Below are 27,231 nucleotides of genomic sequence, written 5' to 3' on the forward strand. Positions count from 1 at the left end.
CCACAGTAGATAAGAATCGTAACACGGTTGTCGTGGGTTTAAATTCCACTGCGGTTTGACCATCCTTGGTCGTAGATATAGTCAGTGAGCTCAGTCCGTAAAGGCGTGACGCTCACCGATTTTTATTTAAAAAAAAAGAAAAAGAGGAAAGCTCGCTTGCAAGTAAGTGAAATAATTTGAGCGAGCTTAACTCTTTGAACCTTTTTGGGATTCTATATATTGACTGTCAGAAGTGGATTGTTTCCCAGTATTCTAGTCCTACATTTAGGGAAAAGAATGTGTACTCTTCAACTTCGGTATGCATTTCGATTTTGAGGTTTGTTCACGTTATTGCGAAAAACCCACATTTGATAAAACATGATAAGCGCCCGATTTTCTAAAAAATGCAATTCTTAAAATGTTAAAACCAAATGAAGATCCATTAGTTTACTTACCATCCTAAAGGTATAGTAGCCTAATGCATCTGGCGATTGGCGATTGAGTTAACGACCATTCGTAGAAAGAGACCTTACCGCAAAGAAAATGATGAAAATTTGGCTTTAGCAACTTGCTTGTAAAAGTGTGTATTCGTATAATAAGGGTATTCGCGGAAGGCCAAGTTAGTCGAGTCAAAAGAGTTCAATCGCTATATTCGATTGGACAAGATCAGTTAAAACGTTGTAAATATAAGCTCTTGTAAATATATAATCGATTTGTAAACAGATCTCTACGAATTGTAAGTAAAACCTATCTACGTTAACCTAAAAATTATAATTCACTCGCAGGAACTTAGTCTCAAAAGGAGTCGAAGAAAGAACGTAATTGCATTTTATGTTACTATATTTTTCTCAATGGGTTGTTGGCGCTTTAAAAATGTCGAAATTTGGGTTTAGGCTTTGAGATGGATGTAAGGGGAGAATGGCCTTTACAAGTTAACATCATCGTCATCATATAAAAACCATCAGCATCATAAAAAAATTGTACAAATTAATGGTAAATAAGGAACAAAAGAAACAAAGGCTAAAAATATTCAAAGTGAAATTTTCCAACGACTTGTGCGAATTTTTCAATATATTGTTATTTCTATGTCAGCGAATATTTTTCCAACTCTTAACGTATGCAATAAGTGTTAAGGATTCGGTTAAAACTTAACCTTAACTTTTCACTTATTTCTTACAAATTTATTTTCACTACATTTCACGGTATTTTTATGCCGTTAAAATGCACTTTTTCTCATGCAGTAGTAATTTCAACAAATGCATGCAATTAATACTTTTTCGTTATGCCCTCTTATATGCATATATGCATGGGTTTACCTATTGCTCGTATATTGGGGTGGTATTAAAATATAACCTGTACATTAACCTTTTAGTGACAATCACACATTCTGTTAAGTGACCCTAACAAGACAGTTTTATGTACTGTGTGACTTGTAGTTTGTAAGAAGAAAGAAAACCAAAAAAAAAAAAAAAAAAACACAAAAATAAAGCAAAAACAAATCACATATTCCAAGTATACGAAACGTTATACCCTACCAATGTCCATGTGTTACCATTTAGTTTAGTTTACTATGCCTCTATATACACATATATATATATATACATGCAAATATATTTATATATTTGTGTGGATTTCTAACGGTATTAATACTTTTGCCCTGACCTTTTTTGCACTGATTTTCTCTACATACGTACATTTTAGTGCTTTCCACTGCAAACTGATTAAAATAATAAAACAGTCTACTAAACTTTAAAAGTGCGTATGTGTTTGTATGATAATCTTGAAAAGAAAATCGATAAAATTTTATATCTAACTTTTAAAGCAATATAAATCGAGTAAAAATATAATTTAAATCGGTTTACTTTCAAAAATATTCATCTGCTCGCACGTATGGCATAAACGTATTTTAAAATCTTGGTTATGTTTTGAAGTTAAATATTATTAGAGAGCATTATTCAATTTTGTGTTTTTTCGTCATACTTTAAGGTTTCTTTCTTTAAGTGCTCTTAAGAGCAAGGTACAGTACAATAATGAAAATGTCAGTAATTTGGAGAGAAAAACATAAAAGTTTATTAAGTCAATTTAAAAACAACAACTACATCATGATGCAATAAATATTGTTATTACGAAAGAGCAGACAAGAGAGATGTATGTTTTTTAAAAATATTTTTTTTTTTTTTTTTTTTTTTTTTTTTTTTTTTTTTTTTTGATATTTATCAATAACTAAGGCAGTACTACTAACGCATTTGCAAGAAGTAAACTGTATTCGTCGTAAGCTTCTGAAGATTATTAAATGCTCGTTGTTCGAAATATAGCTTCATTAAAGCAGTACGGTTTAATGCTAATGCTACTTGAGATCGCGTGGAAACGGCAATTGGAATCAGTTATGTATCTGTTCAGTTGCCCCAGAGCTATTATTATACTCACCATCGAAGGACAGCAACCACAAGGATACTTTATTTATCCTATATATTCTTAATCAGCGTGAAACTTTAAACCGATTAAGCTATGTCTCTCAGCATCTGTTTGCCTGTGTGGTGTGTGTTGTTGACACTCTCGTTGTCGCAAAAATGAAGATAGCGACATTGGAAGTTGCTGCACCCGAATTGACATTAAAAATGGGACAAATTGGTTTGAGCGTAGCAAACGCGTAAACTGAACCGAACTCCGCTTCTGTAAGCCAAAATTTGTGGGTTCTTGCTGAGGAGGCTGAAATTTTCTACATATACTTTGCGGAAAATTCTACTATTAATGCGCAAAAATGGAAAAAGTCGGTCATGTTCACAAAAACTTGTGAGTGTTTAGGTTTTCTTTTTTTTAACTTTTTTGCGGTTTTACGCTTATTACTCATAAGGTGGACAGGCAGACAAAATAATTAAAATTTTTTTATTCATTCTTCAAATCAAAATATTTTATCTGCTTAAAAACGCATTCATTCTAAAATCAATATCGTGGATGGATTAATTTTTCCTTAACAACACAGATAGGTGGTAAACAGAAGGACTTCGGAAAGCTAAGCGTTTTAATCCCAAATTAATTATAGTGGACGTCGCGACGTGGTGGGTTAACTTTTTCTTAACAATACTCTTTAGTGAACTAAAATATGGAAAATAAATTGTATTCCGTTGGCAAGTTTTTCATACCCTTAAGTACAAACGTGGGGCGCTAAAGATTTTAATAGCGGTGGGTATGCGAGATTCGGTCCCAACCGAATGTGACTTTCTTACTTATTTTTCGTACCATCCCTTTGGGCATTTTCCCACAGAAGTTTATCTCCATCAGTTGAAATCGGAGCTGTACGACTTCCTTGTGAAATTTCTCAGTTCAATTCTTCGCAAATTCGTTAATCAAATACAGTAATTTTATTAACATCAGGAACTACGGTTGTTTGATCTGATCATAGTTCTGTAGAAACTAATCATATTCGGTTTATAGCAAATATTAATTTAAACGTTAGGTAAATTTTTAGCAAAACTATTCAAATCGTAAATGCTGAAATCCACTTACTCACACTCCTACAGTAAACAGAACGCTTTACCTCACAATTTTCAGCAATTATTTAGATAAACTTTGGTAAAAACATTGCCAAGGGCTGTTGAATAAGTCAGTGTAAAAAGTAGCTGTGATCGGTTGAGTAAAACGCCCCTTTATTTTCAAAACATTATCGTTTGCGCATGTAAGGAGAGGGACATCAAAGATTCATTCCGAGGTAAGTATGAGTTTCTTGCCTGCTTGCTATACACAAAGTTCTGGGAACTTTTATATATCATTCAAAATTCTTATATTATTTAAGAAGTTCGCAGAGACTATATATACGCCACTTTAAGGCACTTGTCAATGTTGTTCTCCGAATTTAAAATATCCACAATATCTAGAATTATCGTTATCTCCTCAGTTCTTCTTTCTCCATTCTTTTTTTTATAGTGTTTATACAGGTGTAGGGGATCTCCTTTAAGTCAAGCCTCATGAAAAAAAAAGAAATCGAAAGCAAAAGAAACCTTGCCTTTTAATAAATCAATTAATCAGGCCTAATGTCGAGTCCGCAGCTTAGACCTAAGTCCAAACTCAAGCCTAAACCTACACCCGGACCTAAGTCCGAAACCTAGTCGAGGCCTAAGCTACTATCAGGGCCTAAGCTCAAATCCAGAACTAAGCTTGCCTGGCGCTGAATTCCGGAGCTAGGCCAAAAATCCTCCCGCTTAGGCGAAAACTCCTTATGAAAAACTTGACTGAACAGGCAAAGGTTACTAAAGAACTTGAAAACTGATTTTTTTCAAAGCAAACCAACCGCCATACAGGCGTTAATTGTAAATGAACCCAAAGTTAAGGGAATAGTTGTTGCTAGTGACAGACAATAAGAATGGTGAAACACTTGGATGTTTGTCTTCTTTGAAATTTATTGATTTAAGTACAAGTGTAATAAAGTTATTTTTCAATTTCTTTTCCTACATATTTTGCTTAAGCATTTCTATATTTTCTCATGCATTTCATGTGTTCTTCTTCAGTTCTTTGCTCTAACTCTTTTCCGATAAATATATTGATTATCGATTTTAAATTCAAAGTTGAACGTTAAGTTCACTTTATGCACATATATTCAGGTTTATATTTCATATAATCAGTCAGGAGGCGCCCTTTCTTCTTTTATACGGGAATTAAGTAAACTGAAACTGGTGAGAACGTAACTTCTTCGTTGACCTTCGAAATTTGACATTAAATAAATTCTCACAAGTTTCATTTGATAAATTTTATAATATTATAAATAAAATCTTACTTAAAAACTATTTCAGTGAAAAATTACTTATAATGCATGGAAAATTCTGAATAAACTTTTTACTTAGAATGCAAAAATAATAACATTTAACCTTTATTATTAATAATCACCTTTTTCGTGTATACGCACACAAATACGCATCATTTGCTAAAGTTTGCTAATCTCCACAGACTTCATCCCTCTTCCAAAACTGTTCGTGTGTATAACAACTTAATATCTATTTAATTTTTTTTATTTATTTATTTATTTTTTTTTTGTTTCGCTTTGAGAAATCAGAAGAAAATCACTTAAGTGCTTTATTAAGTCGTGTAGAAGAAAAAAGCTAAAGTGAATAAGTGAATGAGTGGGGAGATGTTTACGTTACCACCACCCTACATCACTATTATAAATGCTTTGTTTGCTTAGGAAACCTGTTCAATTTTCGTCCTATAAACAGGTAGATAACACCCCTTGCTCTTCACTTTTGCTTCTTTCGCTTTCGCTTGCCTATTAATTCCCCTTAGGAACAAACAAAAAAAGAAAAAAAACGAACAAAAAATGACGGCATTGTAGACTTTTACTTGAATGCTTTGTACGTTTAGAGAGAATATAAAGAAAGTTTGATTTATATCCACACAAAAGAGAAAACAAGTTAAAAGTTATAAATATATGAAGATGTGTGTGCGCCTGTATGCATGAGCAGAAACATATATAAAACTTTTATTAAGATGCTTTTAGGGGTGGTTAATATGATTTTCCTTATTTAAACTTATCAGCAAATAGACAACTGTTCTAATATTCAACAGCTGTTATAAATAAAATAAATAATTTCAATAGGAAAACACATATACACACACGATTACAAGGATGAGTTGTTTTATTATTAAGGTAAATTAAGAAAAGGGTTTTCGATTTCTCTTTCTTGGGCACGTATGTATGTATGTATGTATGTATGTATGTGTGTGCGTGTGTATGGGTGTAGTCGCTAAAACAAGATTATCTCTGATTTAAACCGAACTTTTTACACCTAATCTCAAGAGACTGAGCACTGACTCTAGCGAATGGCTTCATCTCAACTATACATCCAATAATTTATCAGAAATATAATTCATTACATGTCTTAAAATAACGTCAAAGAAGTTTAATAATAAGTCAATGTAACTTAATCTGAGGTTTGTTTTAAGAAAATCAATTTAACTTTATCGCTATTATGGTTTCCATAGCTAGCTAAAGTCTTTCGAAAATGAAAAATATCTATCAATCCAGACCGCTTACCGGCCTATATGAGATTAGTATAAGGACAAAGTTAATATAATAGCTCATCATCGAAAGGGTAAAGATGAGTAAACGACGTCAAACGCTTTAGAATTTAATCCTTAATTATTTATTTGTATCTTCTTATGTTAACAATTTTGGACTTTCGTATTTGATTGCAGATTGGGTTTCATATCACAATGGGGAGCTTTGGCCGGTCGTTACGCTGCTTTATGTCCGCCTGGCTGGCCTTGGGCATCGCAACGTATGCCTTTTCATAGTCCTACGCACGGTAAGTAGGAGAATTATAATTATTTAGATAAAACAAATTTTCTTAAATATTCTTAAGCAAGTAAGAACGCTATAGTCGGACTACGCCGACTATTACTATTAGATACCCAAAAATTAACCTTTGCACATTTATAGTAAATGCACAATTTTCATAAAAGCCGGCGGTAACGTCAACGTCAACTAATGCTATCCAAATTTAGCAAACTTAATTTACTTGCCAAAGATTTTATTATTTTCCATTTGGTTTTGGCATAACAAAGCACAAGTTCGGCTTTCGCGTCGAAGATTATCTTGCCTTCATGAGAGTCCGTATGTATGGTGTGGTCTAAAAAATCGATCTATGTTATCCAAATTGAGTAGGGTTAACTTACCTTTTTTTTCATTAGAATGCTTAGACGGGCTAGGATCTACGTGGTTGGAATATTCGATAAGGTTAATTTCTACGTGAAATTGTTGTTATGAACAAGTATTGAAAATTATACCCCTTTTACCATATAAAGATTCAATTGTCGGAGGAAGAGTTACGTGACAAGATGTCAAAAAATTTCCCCCCTTCTGATCCGAAGTTTTCGTAACAGTTTATAATGCCAAAAACACTATTACTAAGCGATATTTGTCGCGAAATTCGAAAAATTACACTTTTGCTCATAGAACGGTTTATTAAAATAATAAGTTATAAGGGGAGTGGTCGAAGAAGTGATCCGATCCGATCAACGACGTTCGCCGCTGGGCCAAACCAAGACATTATCTCGAAAATTGCGACCTGTAGATTGAACATAAAAATACGTGGGCAGACATCGTGCGAATGCTTGCAACAACCAGAAGGACTTGAATTGGATACACCTTTTATTATAGCGATCTAAACTTGTCTATACATTTGTCCATTTGTCGGTCCAGCTTTTTTGTGTTCAACCTGCCGGCTGCAATATTTGAGTTATTTTAATTAAATTTGTTACGCTAACGTGTTTTGGTTCCAAAACGTGTGCTGTTGAAAATGGTTCAGATCGGACCACTTGCTCAAGTACTTCCCACCTTCCTTTTTTTAAATTTTACATCCTAATAATTAATTAAAATAAAGTTTGCTTTAGAAGTGAAAATGAAATCTGAGTTATGGGCCAAAGTGAGACTTAAGAGAGACACAAATACACGCACACCTCACAATTAAAAGAGTAGTAACGTATATTGACTATTGCAGTAATAAATACTAAGCGGGAAATCACTGCAAACTTTTCGGGTAAAAAGTTTTTGTTTTATTAGTTTAATTGGTGCTTTGAACCGTCTACAACATAAAAGGAAAGCAGTTTAATATCCGACAAAAAATGTTCTCCTTGAAATTACGAGCTGGTTTTCTCGGGGGTGGGGCTGCCTGTGTCAAATAAATCCCCGCTAGTGAGTTGCAATCTGATGTCATACTTGGCAAGGGCACCCCATAATTTTTGAGTCCTATAGCCCCCTAAGATGGAAGATGGTTTGCGAGATGGTCTGCGTTGTTGTAGCATCTCAACGTTTTCTGAAAAAATAATTTTTTTATAATACTCACATATACACTTAATAACTTCTTTAAACCTCATTGTTCTAAAACCTCTTTTGCATTCAAAAAAAAAAAAAAAAAACTTAAAATATTTTATTTAAAGCGTTACAGTGGTTTTCCTCCTGCTAAACTTTGGCTTAAGTGCATTTAAGCGGAAAAGAGAAAGAAAAAGGAAGAAGAAAATTATATTCAGTTGTGATCGAATCTTCAATACTCATTACCATTATCCTATTAAAATGGGGATTGAAAAAAAGGAAAAATGGAAATTTGCATACTCAATAATATTGGATGGGTCTGGCTGATCTGTTTTATGTTTCTAGAATAATTGTAAGGAGTAATTGTATGGAAATTGTGGTCGCGTATCTGTTGTACTTTATAAACAACGAGCAAAAGACACGAAAGGCAAAGGGTTCTCAGTTTTGATTGTATAAACGTGTGGGCGTTGTAAGCGTGACCTTCGACTGTTTTGGCTCATTTTTAATACTAACCTGCGTGCAAGAACTTCCCATATTCGTGCCAGATTTGAAGTCGATAGATAACCTCATTTGTGCGGCCAAGAGCACGTTTACAACAGACATTAGACTGATGGACAGATAGACATGCTTGAATCGATTCAGAATTCGATGCTGATCAAGAATATATATAGTTCGTGAGATCTCTGAAGCTTCCATTAGGGCATTGCAAACGCTTTGACACGACGAATATATCCCAGATTCTTCGGTGATAGGTGTAAAAAACGAAACAACTTTAAGATTAAGGCGTTTTGATATTAAAATACGATTAATTGAAAAATTAGCTTCAATCACTTTTTAATTGCCAGTCATGTGTTAAATGGAAGCCTTGTTAGGCGAAGTAATTAATGGAGTGCACTTAGAAAAGAAGCATTAGAATGAAACTCTATTAGTGAGGGTGTGTTTGTGCGAATGAAAAATAAAAATATTAAAAGCTTAATAAAGAAATGAATAGAAGCTAAAGTCTTTTGTTAAATTCTTTGCCAGCTTTTCCCTAAATACTAAGTGAATGAATGTAAACACTCGATAACTATTGTTGCTTTGCGTTTATACTAATCAGCAATTAATGCTCTTGAATAGCTTTTCTTTTTCCTTTTCTTTTTTTTTTTCTTTTTTGTCGAATTCTAATAAAGAAGAAATTCTTTGAATTCTTGGTTCGATTAAGGCGGAGAATTAGAATCACACTTGTGTCTTATGTATTTACAAGGCTGGAAAATGGCTTTAGGCAAGAATGCGATAAGACGCAAATACCCGCGAAAGGGGAGAGGGGGCGGTAACGTTGATAGTTTTGCATATATATATATATTGCATATGTATATATATAAATGTATTAACTGGATTTCGTTGTGCGATTATATTACACATAAAATGCCTATTTTGTAGTTTCAATTAGTGGCAATTTGCACAATAGTTTCATTATCGTATTAAATTTCAAGACGATTCAACATTGCACTCCAAACACACATACATTAGCTAACTAACTAATCAAGTGCAAACATACCTTACATCAAATATCTAAATGCGTATTTTGAGTTGTACGTGATTGTAGATGTTGCTTAATACATATAACAATTAATGCTTATGAGACGAAGCGAAGGAGAGAGAGAGAGAGAGAGAGAGAGAGAGAGATAGAGAAGAGCAAGTGTTGGACGATTTTTAAGCCTCTTTAATTGGCCTTTTGCATTAACTTGTTACATACTTGTTGTATGCAATTGAATTTATTTATTTAAATTGGCCCTCTGTTATATACATACATACATATATATCTATACAAACACATACTAATATATATGTTCATGTGTTTATGGTAACTAAACGTGCGGAATGTGCTTGCTTAGCTAATATGAAATTTTCTACTTAAGGTTTTAATTACGAATTTTTCTTTGTTTCGTTAGTTGAAAAGAAAAATTCTTTATGCCTGTCTATCACAACTTTTTCGCTAAAATGTTGTCTCGTTAGGTTTTATATTTTTCCAAGTCAAGTGCTGGTGAATTGTCTTCCCCTTCATTTTATAGTTGTTTTTTTGTCTTCCTCTCTCTTCGTCTTTTTTTTTTTTTTATTTTAACATAAATTGTTCAGAATTGTTGCTAAATAGCTGAGAAAACAAAAGACTTAAGTTAAACGCCATTTTGTGGTTTTTTTTCTCTACTTGTTCGCTTTCTTGTTGTGGAAAACTAATTATTTCAGACATTTTATACTTTACCAGGATGCGGTGGCTATAAGGACTAAATATATAATGCCATACGTATATATCTCGCTATATATATCTATATGGATGCACATATACTTGTGTACATTTATCGTGTTGTTAGTGTATAAGTGAAAAGCTACTTATAATGAAATTATATAAAACGCCCCACATGTGATGGCCACCATTTTCTCTTTTTGTAAACGCACTAACGGAGATTTACTCTAGAAATTGAGATTTTTTGTCTGCTAAACTCTCTTAGAGTTTGCGTACTTCATGATGATGAATGAAATGTTTTGCAGAAATTATAACAATTACTGATGAGAGCATTATGAACGGTTTATCTCGAATATTTAATGCCCTTTCGTGCTTAGACTTTAATTAAGTTGCCTTCTTGTCTTTTCATTTTGTTTTTTGCAGACAGCTCCTCTACAAATACTACAGAAAATCCCTCTTCACCTACTTCGCTTAGCCCTAGCCATAACGGTCTTATTAACGGTAACAGTAATAGCGGTAGCAGCAACAATAATAATAACAACACCAGCAATAATAATAACTCCCATAGCAACAATTCTGGCACAAAATCACCATCTCCTCACCCCACTGGCTATCATATTAATGTGGGATCTTCGGCAATACATTCGCATCATTCTCATCAATTATCCCATCACGGCCATCAAAGCATCACGCCGAACAGCAGCAACAGTAATAGTATGAGTCATCATTCAACGTCTCATTCTTCAGCTAATTATATGCTGCCTACAAGTTCAAATGAATCGGATGACGAGGGCGAAGAAATCATCGAAGAAGATGATGGAACTGATGGACCTTCGGACAGTTCGTCGCCGCAAGGTGATACCAATCAAACGAAACGTAAAAAGAAAACTCGTACAGTATTTTCACGGGCTCAAGTCTTTCAATTGGAATCAACGTTCGATTTGAAACGTTATCTAAGTTCGTCGGAACGAGCCGGTCTAGCAGCTTCTTTGCGCTTAACCGAGACTCAAGTAAAAATTTGGTTTCAGAATCGCCGCAATAAATGGAAGCGACAATTAGCTGCCGAATTGGAGGCTGCCAATATGGCGAATATGGCTCATGCGGCCCAACGTTTAGTAAGAGTACCGGTTTTATATCATGACGGTGGTGCTACAAGTTTTGTTCCGCCACCACCACCCCATCCACATGCCATGCAATATTATGCAGCCGCCGCTGCACGCAATACAAGTCCGCCGCGGCCGCCCCTGTCATCGTTAGTATAGGGTGTGGGGTGTTTGACAGCAGCTGCTGTAGCGGCCGCCGCTGTTGGAGCTCCCGTAAATTGTGGACGACCGTCAACGCCATCCTCACCCAATCATCTAAGGCGATCCGATCAGCCACTCTTATCCACGTCAATATATCAATCGCCCTCTCTTATAGCAAGCAATGCAATTGAACAAGAAATGGATGATTCCGAAGCAGAGGATACTGCTATCGACGTAGAAGCGGAAGATGAACATGAATTGGAAACGGAAATGACTGAAAAGTTTTTAACCAACGGTCATTTAACGTACAAAGAAATGCTTTTAACTAAGGCTCTGCACAATGGTCACAACAATCAGCAAGAGGAGAATAAAGAAATCAATTCAACTAACATTACCAACACAACCAACACCAACGGTATCAGCAACAACAAACATAGTGATAAAATTTTCAATCATAAATTGTATTAAAGTAAAACTCATTCTCAAAATCAAATTTGTATAGATATTTATTTAGAAAGGAATACTTAATCAAAATAGGTTTCATTTTCACATAACAAAGAATAATGAAAATTAATGACAATTTTTTTGTTCTTTTGCTATGCTAATAAAATACAAAACTGTAAAATAAATTCAAATTTCAAAATTTGTTCATACGTAAATTGCGTGTGTATATAACTTTTCCTTTTTTCTTTTAAGTTTTATAAAAAATATTTGTAAATTTCATACAAAAAAAAAAAGCAAACTTTAACTAAAAGAAAATAAATATTATTATAAAACATAATCACTTTCGTCTCGGGGCAAATTTTCAATACTCACTACAATGTGATTTTTTGGTTCTTCTTTGTTTGGAAAGGTCGAAAAATATCCATCCCATTGTGCAGCTAACCAGAATAGTTTTCTCACTGAACATTTGAAAACTTCCTATGAATACTAGTGTTGAGTTGAGATTGGGAAATGTATCTAATTATAGGCTGTTGGTTGCTGCGAACTTTGCAAAGTAAGTCACCGTTTCAGTAAAGTTTCAAAGTTACTCAAAATTTCAAAGATATGCGACACGTTTTTTATTCAAAAAAATCAAGATCAAAGTTCGAATGAAATTCAAAGTCAAATTAGGGTTAAATATTTTGTTTGGATCCGGAATGACGTAATTTCTTTGAAGATATAGAAAAAGGCAAGGAGTAAAGAACACCTAGCTAAAGCGCTCTCATGACGGATTGGATTGGCGTTCCTTTTGATATCAATTCACTTAGTAAGAATGCTTTGTTGTATTTTTGGGCCGATTTGAAAGAATTGGTACAGTCAATAAAAACGACCATTGAGTTAAAGGATTGATTATCTAACTGGCCTGTCGTGCCTCTGATCAACATCGATCTTTGCCTTCTAGCCAAGAATGTATGAATGTGAATGTGTAATTTTTCCAATTTTTAACAATCTTAGGGGAAACACGTGGGCATGCAGCAAACAAGATTTGAATTGAACTAATTTAGAATGCCACGTCTACCAAAGTTATTCTTTTGTGTATGGATACTTAGTAGTATGCAAAACGAGCCTCTCAAAGGCTCTAGTGAATATATTCACTTTACTTTACGTCACTTTTAAGAGTTTTTCTCTGTTCAGTGGTGGGTATAATTTATGTTAGGTGGTTTGGAAAATCGTTTTGTTTGCTCCCAACTTAGCACTTGGTTGTATTTATTAAAAGCCAAGTTCACATTTAAGCCACATTGTCACCACATACTTTGATGTTTGTTTGATTCTGTCCATTGCGCTATCGAATGTGAAGAAAAGTCGAAAGCCGTTTTTACTCTCGAAAAGATAATGATGCTGATCAAGCAAAAACAAACTTGGTTTCAAAAAGTTAGTTCCGCCATTTTGATGTTAAAGTTGCCCCATGTTCCCGGAAGGCCAGTTGAGGCTAGGCGACGCAAACCAGCGAATAGCTCGTGAGATGGCTTGAAAGATTAATTTCATTGAATACGCCTGCTGTCAACATATTTTTACACTAAAACAAAATTTTCATGTTGACCAAAACAAGTTTTTCATTTTGACTAAAAAAAAAAAAAACGAAATGGATTTTTGAATAACACAATAAATAAGAAATATTTTATATATCGTTGCCTAAATGTGCAAAGAGCGTCATAATAAGCGAAATTTTTTTCAGTACCAATAATTTAATATAATATTTTGTATATCATTACTTTCTCAATTATATCTTATTTATTATTATTTATAATTTCTTATTATTATTTATTATTTTTGTTAACTGTCATTATTTATTATATTAGTTTTATAGTTATTATTTATTATTAATTATTATTATTTATTATTATTATTATTTTTATCGTAATTTATTATTTATTTATTTTTATTATTATTAACATATATTTTTACTTGTTATTTATCGTAATTTTCTCCCCCACTTAAGCAAGTGTTTATGTTCGCCATCTATTATCTCGTTCCTCCTATTAACTCTACTGATCGAATTATAACTCTCTCTTTCAAAAATTATTTGCCTAGATTTAAGAAAGTTCTGCGTACTGTATATAATAGAATGAATAAAATCATTATTGAATAATTTTTTAGTTTCATTTTAGGGTTTAATAACCCACCACTTCACGAAAAGACATCAATTTTGCCTCATACGCTATTCACGTTCTTTGCACTGACGGGCAAGCCAGTAAGAGTATCGTTTATTGCTCAATTCGTGTTAATGTAGTCAGAGATTTGTAATATATTGTATTCTATTGTATTCAATTAGCATTCAATTAGGTATTTGTACGTATACGTATAAAATTATGTTATGATAGCAACATCTCTCATTATTTACTAAATCTTTTTTTTTCTTAATTGTCAAGATTTTGCATTTATTATAGATTGTAAAACTCAGATAAACTACATTAAGTCACAACATTTTTTTTTGTATTTAGAGATATAAATAAGTATTTCTTAGTTCAATTATGTAAAATCAAAAAGAAAAAACGAAGTTTAAAACAAAAAATTATGTAAAATAAATTTAAAAAAATGTTAAATTTATTATTTATTGAATAAAAAAAAAAAACACTATAAATAAATTTAAAAAAAATGATGAAATTACAACGGCTTATAAATAAAATGATTTTTATTAATTCCTAACAATATTCGAAAGTGCACAATAAGCGCCGATGCATTGCAAATGCTAATCCATTTATTTTATTATTTATTTATTATTTTTTTTAGTTAGGCCAATCACACAGGACAAGTTCCCTATTCGCGCAACACGTTGACTTTCAGAAAAAACTAAAGAAAGGAAAAGAGACAGGGAAGTTGGCCGCTGTCTAGTAGTAAGTACTTAGTCAGCAAGGGTTATGCGTTTACCTCGTAGTTACGAGTAAAGCAAACTCTACAGCGGTGAAATTTAAAGCCGGGGACACTGACTTGATTGTCGCAATTCTTACCTATTCCTACCTACTTGGCTACCTTTGCGGAACTGTATTAAGTTGCTTGCCTGTGCGTTTGTATTTATTTAAAGGGGACCCCATATATAAGACATGAACGTTTCAGTACTCTCTCATAAGAGAATCTTTAAATATTTATTTTACCTCTCGCTTTGTCTGTTCTAGTTTTCGCAATCTCGGAAAAAACGAAATGCCTTCATGGAATTATACGTTATTCCCAATTCTAAGACGAATCTCTGGTCTTTTCGAACTTGCTCCACTTTTCGAATCATTGTGTACAGCGCCTGCCGCCAATTTTCTTTCATTTTCTTAAATGGCTTTCTTAATTAAGTAATACATCTTCCTATCTTCATTTTTTGCGCTTTTGTCTATGGGCGTCGATTAGCAGTAGATAATATATCAACCGTAATACCTTGAAAACTAGAACAAGTAGAAAAAAACAAAGTTTAGAGGCCCTTATAATAAAAATTCATGAAAATTTTCGAAGACGCTATAGGCTTCATAACCAGTCGATATTTCCATGGAAAATCCATTGTAGACAAAAAGCTAACATCAAAAGGAAAGGAAAACCAATCGAGAATCTGTAAATAGCAGAGTAACCACAAGCCAAGCAGGCAAGCGACAAGGTGTCTTCTAACTTTTTACGCAGTGTTGTGTATAATGTTTTCAAATTTTGTGTTCGTTTTTTTATTTCCTTCAATCCCGCAAACTGTCTCTTCTTTACATCCTCTTTTTTACTTAATCAGCGCGACTTTTAAGAGAAGCAATGGAAAACACAATACAAAGGAAAGGTAGGGACTAGGATCTGAGACTTTATCCACGGGGGGTACGTTTACTTAGTTCACAATGTTCAAAGTTGAATAATGAATTCGATTCCGTTGAAGATTATATAGATATTACTATATAATATTATATTATATTACTAACATGGCTATAACTTGGATAGGACTACACTTCTGAAGATTTTGGTAAAATTAAATAAAATTTCTATTTGGTTTAAATTGTCTTCAATATTTGATTCATTGATTTGTAATTAGAGGCACCTTTGGTAGTATTTATATTCGTTATACAAACAACGTATACGCTCTACTAATTAAACGGACGAAACTATAAGGCAGACTCTGCAGAGGTCTGCATTGCATTTATTGTTAACAGAGATAACGTTTTAAATTAACCTAGAAAAACTTCATGTTCAACTGAAATCATTGTTATACGAATACCAAGCCTGAAGACTCTTAAGACTAAATGTGAGAATTTCAATTAGATCCTCTTGTGGCGTGCTGTAACTTCTTTTCGCCAGATATACTTTTAAGAAGGCGAATATCAAGAAATTTCTAAAAAATTTCTCTGCTAACATACCACACAATTATTCCATAGGTATAGAGAGATAATGCCACTTTTTCTTCTAAATTTGGCCAGTTTGGCGCACATTTGAAATCAGTTAGCAAAGCGTACAGAGAATCCATGAAAGAACGTTTGCTATGAATCGCGCTGGCATATCATTTAGATAGAATTCGCTTTGTAAAGCGTCTGGCGAACTGTTAAAAGAGATCAGCTAAACAGCGAGGCATCTGCATCAACTCACTTCACAATATATCTTCCGGCAGTATATGCATAAAATCCTTTAGTGAAACTCGTCGCTTCAGTAAAATAATCCACTCGCCTGATTCAAAACAAATTCAAGATAGTTCACGTATAAGGGGACTTAAGCTGCGAATTCGATTTTTGCTCAAACCTATCTTCAGAGGAAATTTAAACTTATTTCATTGCTATAAACACCTTCCTACTTGAGATTATCGATTCATCTTCAAGACTTTGCCAACGCGGTCCTACGAGGCCATTGGGTTTTCAAAAAGTTCCAAAGTATATCGTAACTTATATACACTGGTTTAGGATGGAGGTTGACTGACTAGTCCCTCAAAGCCCATCAATGGTAAAAATTTGAACAGAAAATTGTTTTAATCCTATCTAGGTTTTTGTGCTTGGAGCTTGCAATAAACGGAAAGTTGGGTAAAGCACATGCCCACAAACTGCTGCTTGATAGTAAAAAAAAGAAAAATTCGGATGTTACTCAATAGATTGGGTATATAATTTCATCAAATAGGATGATTTATAGAGCAACAGTCTGTTAACTTTCGATGCGGCTTATGTCTTGTCCAACCACAAGTCCACTGCCACTATCACAGAGTTGTGTCTTGTCCTTCCAATATTTAATAATTGGATTTGATTCTTTTTCATTGTGCATCCTTCCATCATCCGTTAAACGGAATTACCGAAGAGTAAAAATAGAAAATAGAAACTAGCCGTGTACTCTTAGTTGAGTAACAAAAGTCAGATTTTGCCAACACTACAGGCTTAAGTAAGAGAAGAACAGGGGATACCCAACGGTTTAGCAAAATTTCTTCAGCATATATTAATTTGGTAAGCGAGAGATGGTATGGATAACAATCACACAATATAAGCGATTAACAATAAATGCAGTTTAAGAGTCTGCGAACATATCACAACTCTCGTCTGATGGTTTTACTTTACTAGCATACTTTTAGTTATTGCGAAGAATGTAGGAAAATGAACATGCTTTTGGGAGATGAATTTAATAAATAATATATATGTATATGCAAATGTATATTTTTTATAATATATCCGTACATTTTTAAATCTTTTTCATAAAACATACAATGTAAAGTGCCTGTCATGAATAATGCTATGCATAATTGCTATATTCACGTATTTATATATCTATGTATTTATATTATATAAATTTCTTCTTTTTTTTTTTTTTAATTTATAACAAGCAATTGCTCTAAACAATGGCGTACACATATGGGGAAAAAACCATGTAAGTGCTCATTTACTACGATTAATTGCCAACTCAAATATTCATGAAATATTATTGCAATTGTTATGGTTGCAGTTGTTGTTATAATTGTTGACTATTTTAACTAACATCGGTTGCTATTGTTATTACAATTGTTAAGCAATTGTTTTTTGGTTTAACAGTTCGTTTTTCCTCTTCGTCTTCTTTTTTTTTTCCTTTTTTTTGATTTTCTCTTTTATTCTAAAACGCAGAAAAAATGAAAAACACTTTATGCGAATGAAAAAACGTGGCTTAGCATAGAAAAAGACATATATTGTGTTATAAAATCAATACACATATATTTAACGGAATTCCATTAGAGGCCACTCAATTCTTTTTTATGAGCTTTATCTTTTCCTCTTTTTTTCGAAATACGGTCAGGCTTAAATAATGTTTTGATTGTTTGCTAATGTAACTGATATAATATAGAATACTGAATGTTGCCAGTTCGCAAGACCGCTGAGAAGCTGAGATTGACTTTTAGATGACTTTAAATTCAGAGCCAAAACAGTTTTTCTTTTATTCAGCTTAGCTTATGGTGCAAATTCTAAAATAGCTTGAACTTAGTAAAATGAGTTAGTATTCCTTCACTACAATTATCAAATATTTAATTATGATAAACAATTAAAACCACTGTAGCGGGCCGCGCAGCTCCCCACACTTATTCATGTAGTCTTCTCAAAATAACACATCACATGCGAAGTAGTAGAGAAAGTGATCTAATCCGAGCGATTTTCAATAGCGGTCGTCCTGGCGCTAAAACACGTCTTTGTATCAAATGTCATCAAAATATCTCAAAAATTGCAACCTGTTGGTTGGTTGAACAGAAGAGTACAAGACGGAAAGACGGACAGAGAAAGACACTAGCTTAGATCGAGAGTGATGCTGAATTAACCGGTATAACAAAAGTACGGTCTATCTGAAAGCCTTCTTGGTGCTAGAGACATCCGCACAAACCATTGCCTGTGTACGGACATATTGTACGGTTAAAAAACTTGCTAACAATGATTCAAGGCGCAAAGAAAGTATAGCAAATCTTTCGTTTACCTTCTACACGAAGTCAAAATATTCCAATTTGAACTTAAATGTGCTTGTTTAATCAGAGTCTTTAATTTTGTCCTTCGTTTCCACATCTTTAGGGTGCAATTAGGTCTAAGGAAAAATCGATTTATAATTTAATTTAAACGTTCTCAAAGTTCTATTTACATTTTTCACCGATATGTAGAATAGAACGCAAGACCATTTTCTTTAACTATTCGTCGTAACCTTTTTGTTAATTTTAAAAAGAAATAAACCTTAGCGACTTTATGGTCTAAGTTAATTATGTACGCAAATTTTTTTTCTATCTGCGGACATTTTTTCGAATTCATGGAAGCAACGGGTCTTGAAAAGAAAAAAAAAATAAGTAAAATACTTTTTGTGGTTCTGCTGCTTAAACTTTGTAATATTCAAAACACCACCAACGGAGACGTGCATAACCAAACTACGTTTCTGATTAATTTTACTAGGTTTCATCAGTTTATCTGTACTGTTGTATTTGTCATTAGTTTCCTCAAATCCACCTAAGTGTACGAGTAGGCTAAAGACCTTAACTAACAACTCAATGTTCGTAGGTTCAAATCTCAAAGGGGGTAGAGTTTTCAATGAAAGCCGATTGCTTTTGATGCTAGGGTTTTAAGACTTTAGTCTTTCAATTTATTTGTCTGGCTAAATTAATCATAGTAATTATCATAATACTTTCCTCAATGCTTCAAAAATTGAGACAGAAATTAAAAAGTTGCTATGTTCGCAAACATGAGTATCCGAGAGGGTGAGAATCGCGACTACCAAGTTCAAATCTCAATTCGGTACAGTGTCGCTTTGGTCTTAGTAGTTAAAGCGAATGCTCAGTTTAGGTGGAGGCGTAAACTTATCGATTGTGCTCACACGTACTAGGCTACCCCCGCTGCCCTATCTCTTCCTGTTTATCCTTTCTTTCCCGCAGTCACAGTGTTAGAAGAATGGGAACGGGTTCTGAGTAGAGTAAGCCAGTCTGTACATCAAATTTAAGATGTTTGATTTTGGGGCACCAGAAAAGAAATATAGAAGGCATAATGAAAAATTAAGTAGGCAGAGGTTATTGTGGTCTTAGGCTTAAAGAATTCTTTCCGACAAGCCACGCTCTTCTTAAAGAATACTGTTTGGGCATTTAAGTGAACTTATTCGCTACATTTATGATCAGAGAACTCTTGATTTTGGTGTCACGCGATCGTCTCTTCTTGCACTGCAAGAATTCTTCGACATTTTCTTACGAGAAATTCAACTAACAATAGTCCCTAGGCACTATATTTATTTGGTTTAATTCTTCTTTTGATTACCAACGACAGTTCTGAGACCCCTCCTCGAGGATTGGTGTGATTAGATCAAAGGGGATAGCGTACTTCAGCAATATTTTCAAAAATCATGGATTGCAAATTAAAGGCCTTGATGTCACGTAACTATGGTTTGTGTCGACCCGATGCATCTCGAAAAACCATTTCGGCTTTCAATGCATCTCATGAAAATTCTTCTCATTGTACATTATTCATGTTCTTATTCTACATTTGTTCTTCGAGATTTTTCACTATAAATTCCATTGATAGTATTCCATAATTGGTCTATTTACCCGATTCAACTCAATCCGAGTTCTGACTTTTCTCAAAAAACTGTCCCGGAGCCATCGTTTTGACTTAATACTAGGTTGAAGGTTGAAAGTAAACAAGTCAAGTTGTTGGCATGAGAATCGGACAGAGATGTTAATTGTGATGCCAGCAATCTAGAAACTTCTACTCGTTTGATTAAGCGCCTCCTCAATTTGAATAGAGAAACAATACCATCTTCCGATCAAAGCATTCTCTACGATTTCGTATTAGATGGCAATTGTCTTAATCTGCTACGTTTGCTGTCATATATGTTGTACATTTTTTTTTTTTGAAAAGTCATTGAAGTAATTAAAAGACGGTAAAATTGATTAAAAAGTTTATATCAAAAAGTTCGATTGAATCGTATTTTGTGTAATTTGTTGCAATATTTTTGCGAATATACTTTAATTTTTTTGAAATCTTTTGCAAAATTATTCTAAAAGTCAGCAGTCATTGCTAAATAAATTGTCTTTTATAACCGCTTGAATGTTTGCCAAATTGAAACGATATTTAATGTTGCTGTTGTTATTTTCTGAACGACAAATATAAATTCGCATATAAACATATGCAAAAAAGCAAAAGAAAAAATAAAAAAAGATTACGAGGAAGAAAAGAAGAAAAGCTTATTGAAGCTAATTAAGAAATTACTGCAGGCATTCATGACCTCCTTCCATATATGTATTACAATTTTTCCGACTATGAAAAAAAAAAAGGAAAAAACGAAAAGAAAACCAAAATGAAATGCCAACAAAAAAAATATAAACTCATATGAGACTCGTTAGCATATGTGGGCTTTTTAAAAATCTATGTATGCATGGGAGTGTGTATTGTACTGCCAAAAGTGGCATATGAATACCGAAAAAAAGTATTTCAACAAATAATGATTTTTTTCTCATAAAAAATAGAAGAAAAAAACTTGACTTCACAGGATATATAAAACTCCTGCTTTATACCCTCTAACTCCTTTTCGCTTAACACCACCAATCGTCAGCGGAAAGTATAATGAATTTGTTATAGCGTTAGAAATAGTAAGATAAATAACTTAAGTGTTTTGAAGAAACTCGCTCGAAAAAGCCCTTCATAGAAAGGAAAGGAAGAAGAGAAAGGAAGGGATTCCGGTTAAAATCGGGTTCACATAAGCTTTGTATATTTTCTTCAGGACGGTCCTCAATGTGTCACGTTGAGGCTTTCTTCAAGGGCGTCCAATTCTTTCTTTCCCACTTTCAAGGACACAACCAATCGCCGCTTTCCTCCCTTGTCTACTTATAATCCCGCTGTATATATGGACGAAGTGTTCGGACGAAAAACAAACTCGGCAAATTGATCACAAAGAGCGTTAGTTACTGAAAGCGGTGAGTGGTCGTTAAATGCGGGCTGCTATTAATCCTGTCATTGGTCATTTCTAATACTTTGCGTGTTATTGTCTTGAGCATATTATGAGGTCGAGGCATTGAAGTGATACTTTTTAGAACATGTCTACCGGCATCATATATTCACTCTATAAATAATTGATCCTGTTTGAAGATTCCTTTCTTCCTCGGAAATCTACTACAGTTTAACATTGCCTAACGCAGTCGATTTTCCTATAATCACCCATTACCTACTAGAGTTAACCGTATTTGAATACCTTATGGCCCCTCAGTACTTGCTTGTCCAAATCAAACTCATTACACTTCTCCTTTATCTACCAGGTTAGTGAACGTTTGCCAATCCTAAACATGGATTATGCTGGGAAGGGTCTATAAGCGGGTAAAGCTACTGAAGAACAAGCTGTTGTACGATCGAGTAATTGACTTTTGCAAGAAAACGGCATATAATTCGATTAATAGAAAGGAATTAAAGAGGTAGCAAGTTGCCTTGGTTAAGCGATGAGACTCCCGGTACTTTTTAATTCCCTCTTAAGCGAACAAGGAATCGAACCGCGAAATTATACTAATCTGCCTGTCGTACGCAATAAAACTTTGAAGTCTCCGAATAACTTCTTAACGGAAGCAAACATACGAACCCTGATGGGTTTGCCCTATAGGCGACCGTCTTGCATGACTTTTAACTTTTACTTGCAAACGATGCACCAGTGATGTTTAATGCGAAATATGAGCTCCATTCATGTCCTACGGCAATAATTTCGTAGTGTTGAGTGTCCATGATTCGTTGTATGGTGTATTTAGAATTTTTACTTATTTGTTTTTCTTTTTTTTCGAAAGCAAAGCGATTTTTTATAATTTTGCAACAATTTTCTTCCATTTTAAAAAATGAATTGGAATTTATTTTATTTTTCGTTCTAGTTTTTTTTCTTTTTTTCTATTTTTTGTATTTTTGGACTCTTATTATTTTTTGAAGATTTTTTTTTTTATTCAGATCTTTTTTCATAGCTTATTTTGTTGTTATTGTTAAACTCAAGCCATAAAATCTATTCATGCGCTTAAATAAAATGCTCAAGCACTTGACTGCATCCATATAGAAATTAAGGCTCATCTGTGAATGAATTCAAGCTTTTTTGTTTGCCTTCCAAAAATAAAAAGAAAAAAAAAGCAGAAGAAATAAAAGTAAAATTTGTGAAAAAGGAATTGAAAAAATTCCGAAAAAAAGGAACTGAACCCTTTTCAACAAACGCCAAACGAGAACTGTAAGTATGACTACTCCTCACTCCTTCTCAGTCTACAGTGGGGCGGTTTAGTTAACTTATTTCTATATAGTTGTTAGGAGAGAGAGGGTAGAAGTTTGTTTTTTTTTTTTTTTTATTTCTTTTATATGTTTTTTTCAACTCACATACATACATGCATGTCCTGTGATTTACAAATTAATTTTTAGCTTCTAACATTTTCTACTTTATTGCCACTGCCGTACATGTATAAAAGAGAAATAATGGAAGCAGAGAAAAAAGTAAAAAAACTAACGAAAAATAAGCTTCATTTTAATGCCTTTTTATTATGGCTTATTTTATTCTTTCTGTTTTTTTTTTTTTTTTTGCTTTTTTTGGGCCATCCACCCATTCATTTATGTTGAGGAAATACCTTATTACGTTAAGTGGATAATATGGAAAGAAGCCAAAATATATTGTATGCAATTTTTTATTTTTTAGATTTATTTAAAGTACAACGTCGCATAAATTCATCAGCCCACCCAGACAATCATGTCAGCAACTAAGGGAAAATATTTAAAAAATTTTCATATTCACCGCCTAAAGCATAAACATACACTAATTTTGTTAAGTCGTTTGCATAGTCCAAAAGGATTATCCCATTTTTCTTGTAAGCCATATTCGTTTCACTTTACAATAACTACTACATATATTCATAATGGCCTACGTATTCGGACCATTTTCGTATTACAATTTTTATATTCACGATCAGCTTTAGATTGGCAGTCGATTTTATTTGGTATATTTACCGATCACTATTTAGTTTTTAAGCTCTTATAGGGGACAGTGAGATTCTCTTCACCGGCATGTAGTTCAGAACTCCGTCTGCCGCTCACCACAATCAATGGAGAAATCTGAATTTCGTGAAAAAAAAGTTGCAGACCGTAATTTCATTCTCGGTATGTTATGAAATTTTGAGACGTTCCTTTTGAAACTTATCTACTACACTATCTAAATACCATAGCGATTTATAAATAGTGCCCGTAGTCGCTATATGCTGTGAGTGATGTGTTATATGGCTAACATTAAATTGGCAGATAGTCATACGAAATCAGATCGGAGTTGTGTTTTTTTCTTCTTATGACGATCAGGGAGAAAGCAGTAGGGAAAGATTAATAGGTGCAGTCCCGATTTGGAAGGTAATGCCGAGCGGCCACTCTCACAGCGGTCACATGTCAATCGTAACTTAACTATCTGGAGAAAATATCATATGAACCAATATTAAAAATCGATTTAAGTTAGTCGCAAAGTGAATACAGGTTTCTTAAGTCTAACTTATCGTGGAGGCCACGAAGAACAGATATTTAAACTAATTATATAAAAAAAGAAATTTTTTTTTTCAAACTCATTGAATTCGAATGTCAAAGCATCTAGTTTTAATTTGCTTGTGTATGCAAGGATATGGAAGGAGTTTTTAAGCACGCGTGACTTCAGACAAACTTTGAAAAGTAAGCGAGAATTTCAGGTCAGACGTCTACAGGAAGAATTACAATGGATTACTTTTCCGCAATCTCTCTTTACAACGAGGAGAAAAAGCTTGAGGTGCTGGGCATCCAAATTTCGCTCTAAAACGAATCTGTCGTTTTTTAGTTGGCGTTCTCTTTCTCTTCTCTTTATTTTTATTTTTTGAATTGTATTGTAATAAAAATGATTGCATAAAACCGGGAAGTTTGGGTTATACAATTTTATCAAATATTCAGAGTATTGTAGTATGATAATGATTTAGTTTCATTCAGTCACCATTCAGTACTGCTTTCGTTCGTTTAGTTTGTTTTGCGAAATTGATTTCATTCATATTTTATTACGAAATGTAAAACTATGTCATTATGATGAATTAAAGTTGTAAAATATTTTGATGTCCTTTTTGTGTACTGTGCATATTTTTGCAAATGAATTTCAATTCTTTTTTTTACTTCAATTTGAATTCGAATGGAATAATAAACAGAAGAGTAAAACATTCAAAATAGAAAAAAAAAGAAAAAAATGAAATAAAGCGTCGTCAGTCATTGTTAAGCAATTCTCATCAATCAAATTTAACAATACCTTATGCTTCTAAAGGGAAAGGGGATTTAATGGAAAACATATATATATATATATATATATATATACATACATATATACATAAATATATCGTATCGTATATGCACATTAAATATATACATAATTGAGATGTCTACTCTAGTTTGCTACAAAGCTACTAAAAAATAAGATGAGCTACGATAAAAGACTCTTTAAGGGATAATATCATCTTGCACTCACTAAATATAGGGTAATTTTTCAAAAATTAAAAAGCAAAACAAAATATCTATATATATATAATGAAAGATATAATAATAAAAGAGAACATAATGGAGAAAAGATTTTTCTCAGATTGCTCGCAAAGCAAATCTTTTTCTCCTTGATTTTGACTGTTATCTTACTGCTGCCGGTTGCAATTTTTCATCTAGAAAAATAAACTAAAAATTTTCTGAAAATAGAAGACCTGCTGAGCATTCTAAGATTTTTTTTTTTTAAACACATTTTGAAGGAATGTCATCGATTTGTATTATTCTTTTTTAGAAAGAATCTCCCGAAACCCGTTCGTAACACCGTCAAATTGTAATTTATTGAAAAAGCCCTTTGACGCTTACTGAAGGTTCTTGCTTTGAAGCTTAAGGCGGTAGAACCAGCCAGCGATATGGCAAACTTGAGGTATGGCGTTTGGGAAACCATTATTGTTTTTAAATTGTTTTATGCCTTTGGATTTTATTACGAGCGTGATAGGGCTGTGTTTAAAAATCTTTCTTATAAGTAATTACTTTCTATACCATACAAGCAGTCCAACGCACTCCATGACTACTTTGCGAAAGTTTGACTTCTTGCGGCATTTTGGACTCCGTTTCCGCCTACAATTGTCTTCCTATGTTATTTTTAGATATTTTAGGGAGCTTTAGAAACGCTTGCTGACAGAATATTGCAATGCTACTAATCGCTAAATCAATTGGTATTTTATTGTTTTTTCTTCTGACATTTCAATCAACATTTTCTGAGCCTGCATCATAGCTTAGACGGTAATGAGAGCATTATTTGCGATTACTACCTTTACTTTCATTTAGACGGCTTGAAACTTGCTCTATATGCGAAAAAGGGCAAGTCAATGTATAAAAATGTTAAGATCTGATTAAGATCAATTCTAAAAAGAATGGTTTTGACAAATATTTTGAATCCCATCAATCGAAAGTTATGAAAAAAATCTAGACAACATGTGTTTGTTGCAGTTTTCTTTTACGTTTCTGAAAACATCTTCCGCTTGTGACAGCTTGAAAGCGCATACGGTACTGTTTTAAGGTTTCTTCCGTCAGAGATCCAAGACGTCGGAGAGGTTTTTGTAGAATCACGGGTATATTAAGGGTAGATTTATTTTAGAGGCTCTTGTTCAACGCATGACTAGGAATTTCAATCTTTTAAACGATGTGCTAATTATTCCTCAATGTAGTTTGTTTCATTTTGCTGATCTAATCAACATCACGATCATCTATACGACTTAGCGCACTACATACACATTAGATTGCTTGATAAAGCTTGAGGTAATGAAGAATCAATGGGTTAGACATGTATCTCTTATTGCAATGTTTGAAGTAGCAAAGAAGACTTCTTCGTAGTAGATGTTACATAGAGACACTTTCACTAACTGTTTTTTCTTTATAATATATTTTTCGAAATGCTTTTCAAAATATATATTTTTTTATATCCACCACTGTTAGATTCGGGTGCAGTCATTTTCCTTTTTTCCATAACATATGTAACACCCAAAAGGAAGCTTCAGAGACCCTATAAAGTATATATATTTTAGATCAGCGTGAAATTCTTAGATTATTTAGTCATGTCTGTCTGAAGGGGTGTCTGTGTATGTGTATGGGGAGTGTTGTTGGCACTTTCCTGGTCGTAAAAATGAAAATATGTTCTTTAAATTTGGTACAAACATTGGAAGCTTCTGCACGCAGGTTAGTATTGAAAATAGTCTAAATCGGTCGGAGTAGCGGAGCGTAAACTGAAGCAACTCCGTTTTTTTTTACCAAATTTTTTTTCATTTTTCCTCGTTATTCGGAAATTATTGAAGTTAGAAGACTGAAAGTGTCCACATTTGTTTTACTCTCTTGGTCCAAAAATGGAACCAATCGGTCGTCTCCACACAAACTTACGAGTAATTAAATTGAATTTTCTTTTACTTTTTTGCGGTTTTATATTTATTTATCATAAACAAGCAAGACAAAACTTTTAAAACTATTTTGTCCATTCCTCAAATGAAGGTATATTATCTGCCTAAACGTGAGTTTATTTTAAAATGAATATGGTATATACGGGTATCAAATAAAAGAAATCTCAGAGTAGAAAGCAAAAAACATAGTGGTGGGTAT

The 27,231-nt window shown here is 33.3% G+C and overlaps 1 protein-coding gene across 1 annotated transcript in view; it reads left to right on the plus strand.

Moving 5' to 3' along the window:
* LOC119640138 (homeobox protein Hmx) overlaps positions 1–11,532 on the plus strand; it is a 30,386-nt gene extending 18,854 nt beyond the window's left edge. Inside the window, exons 2-3 of the mRNA XM_038037978.1 lie at positions 6,166–6,275; positions 10,425–11,532. Of these exons, the coding sequence (XP_037893906.1) occupies positions 6,166–6,275; positions 10,425–11,263 (949 nt within the window). The 3' untranslated portion in view covers positions 11,264–11,532. The remainder of the gene's footprint in view (positions 1–6,165; positions 6,276–10,424) is intronic.
* The last annotated feature ends 15,699 nt before the right edge of the window (positions 11,533–27,231 follow it).

The sequence above is a fragment of the Glossina fuscipes genome, unplaced genomic scaffold (genome assembly GCF_014805625.2).
Source record: "Glossina fuscipes isolate IAEA_lab_2018 unplaced genomic scaffold, Yale_Gfus_2 115, whole genome shotgun sequence".
Classification (NCBI taxonomy): Eukaryota; Metazoa; Arthropoda; class Insecta; order Diptera; family Glossinidae; genus Glossina; species Glossina fuscipes.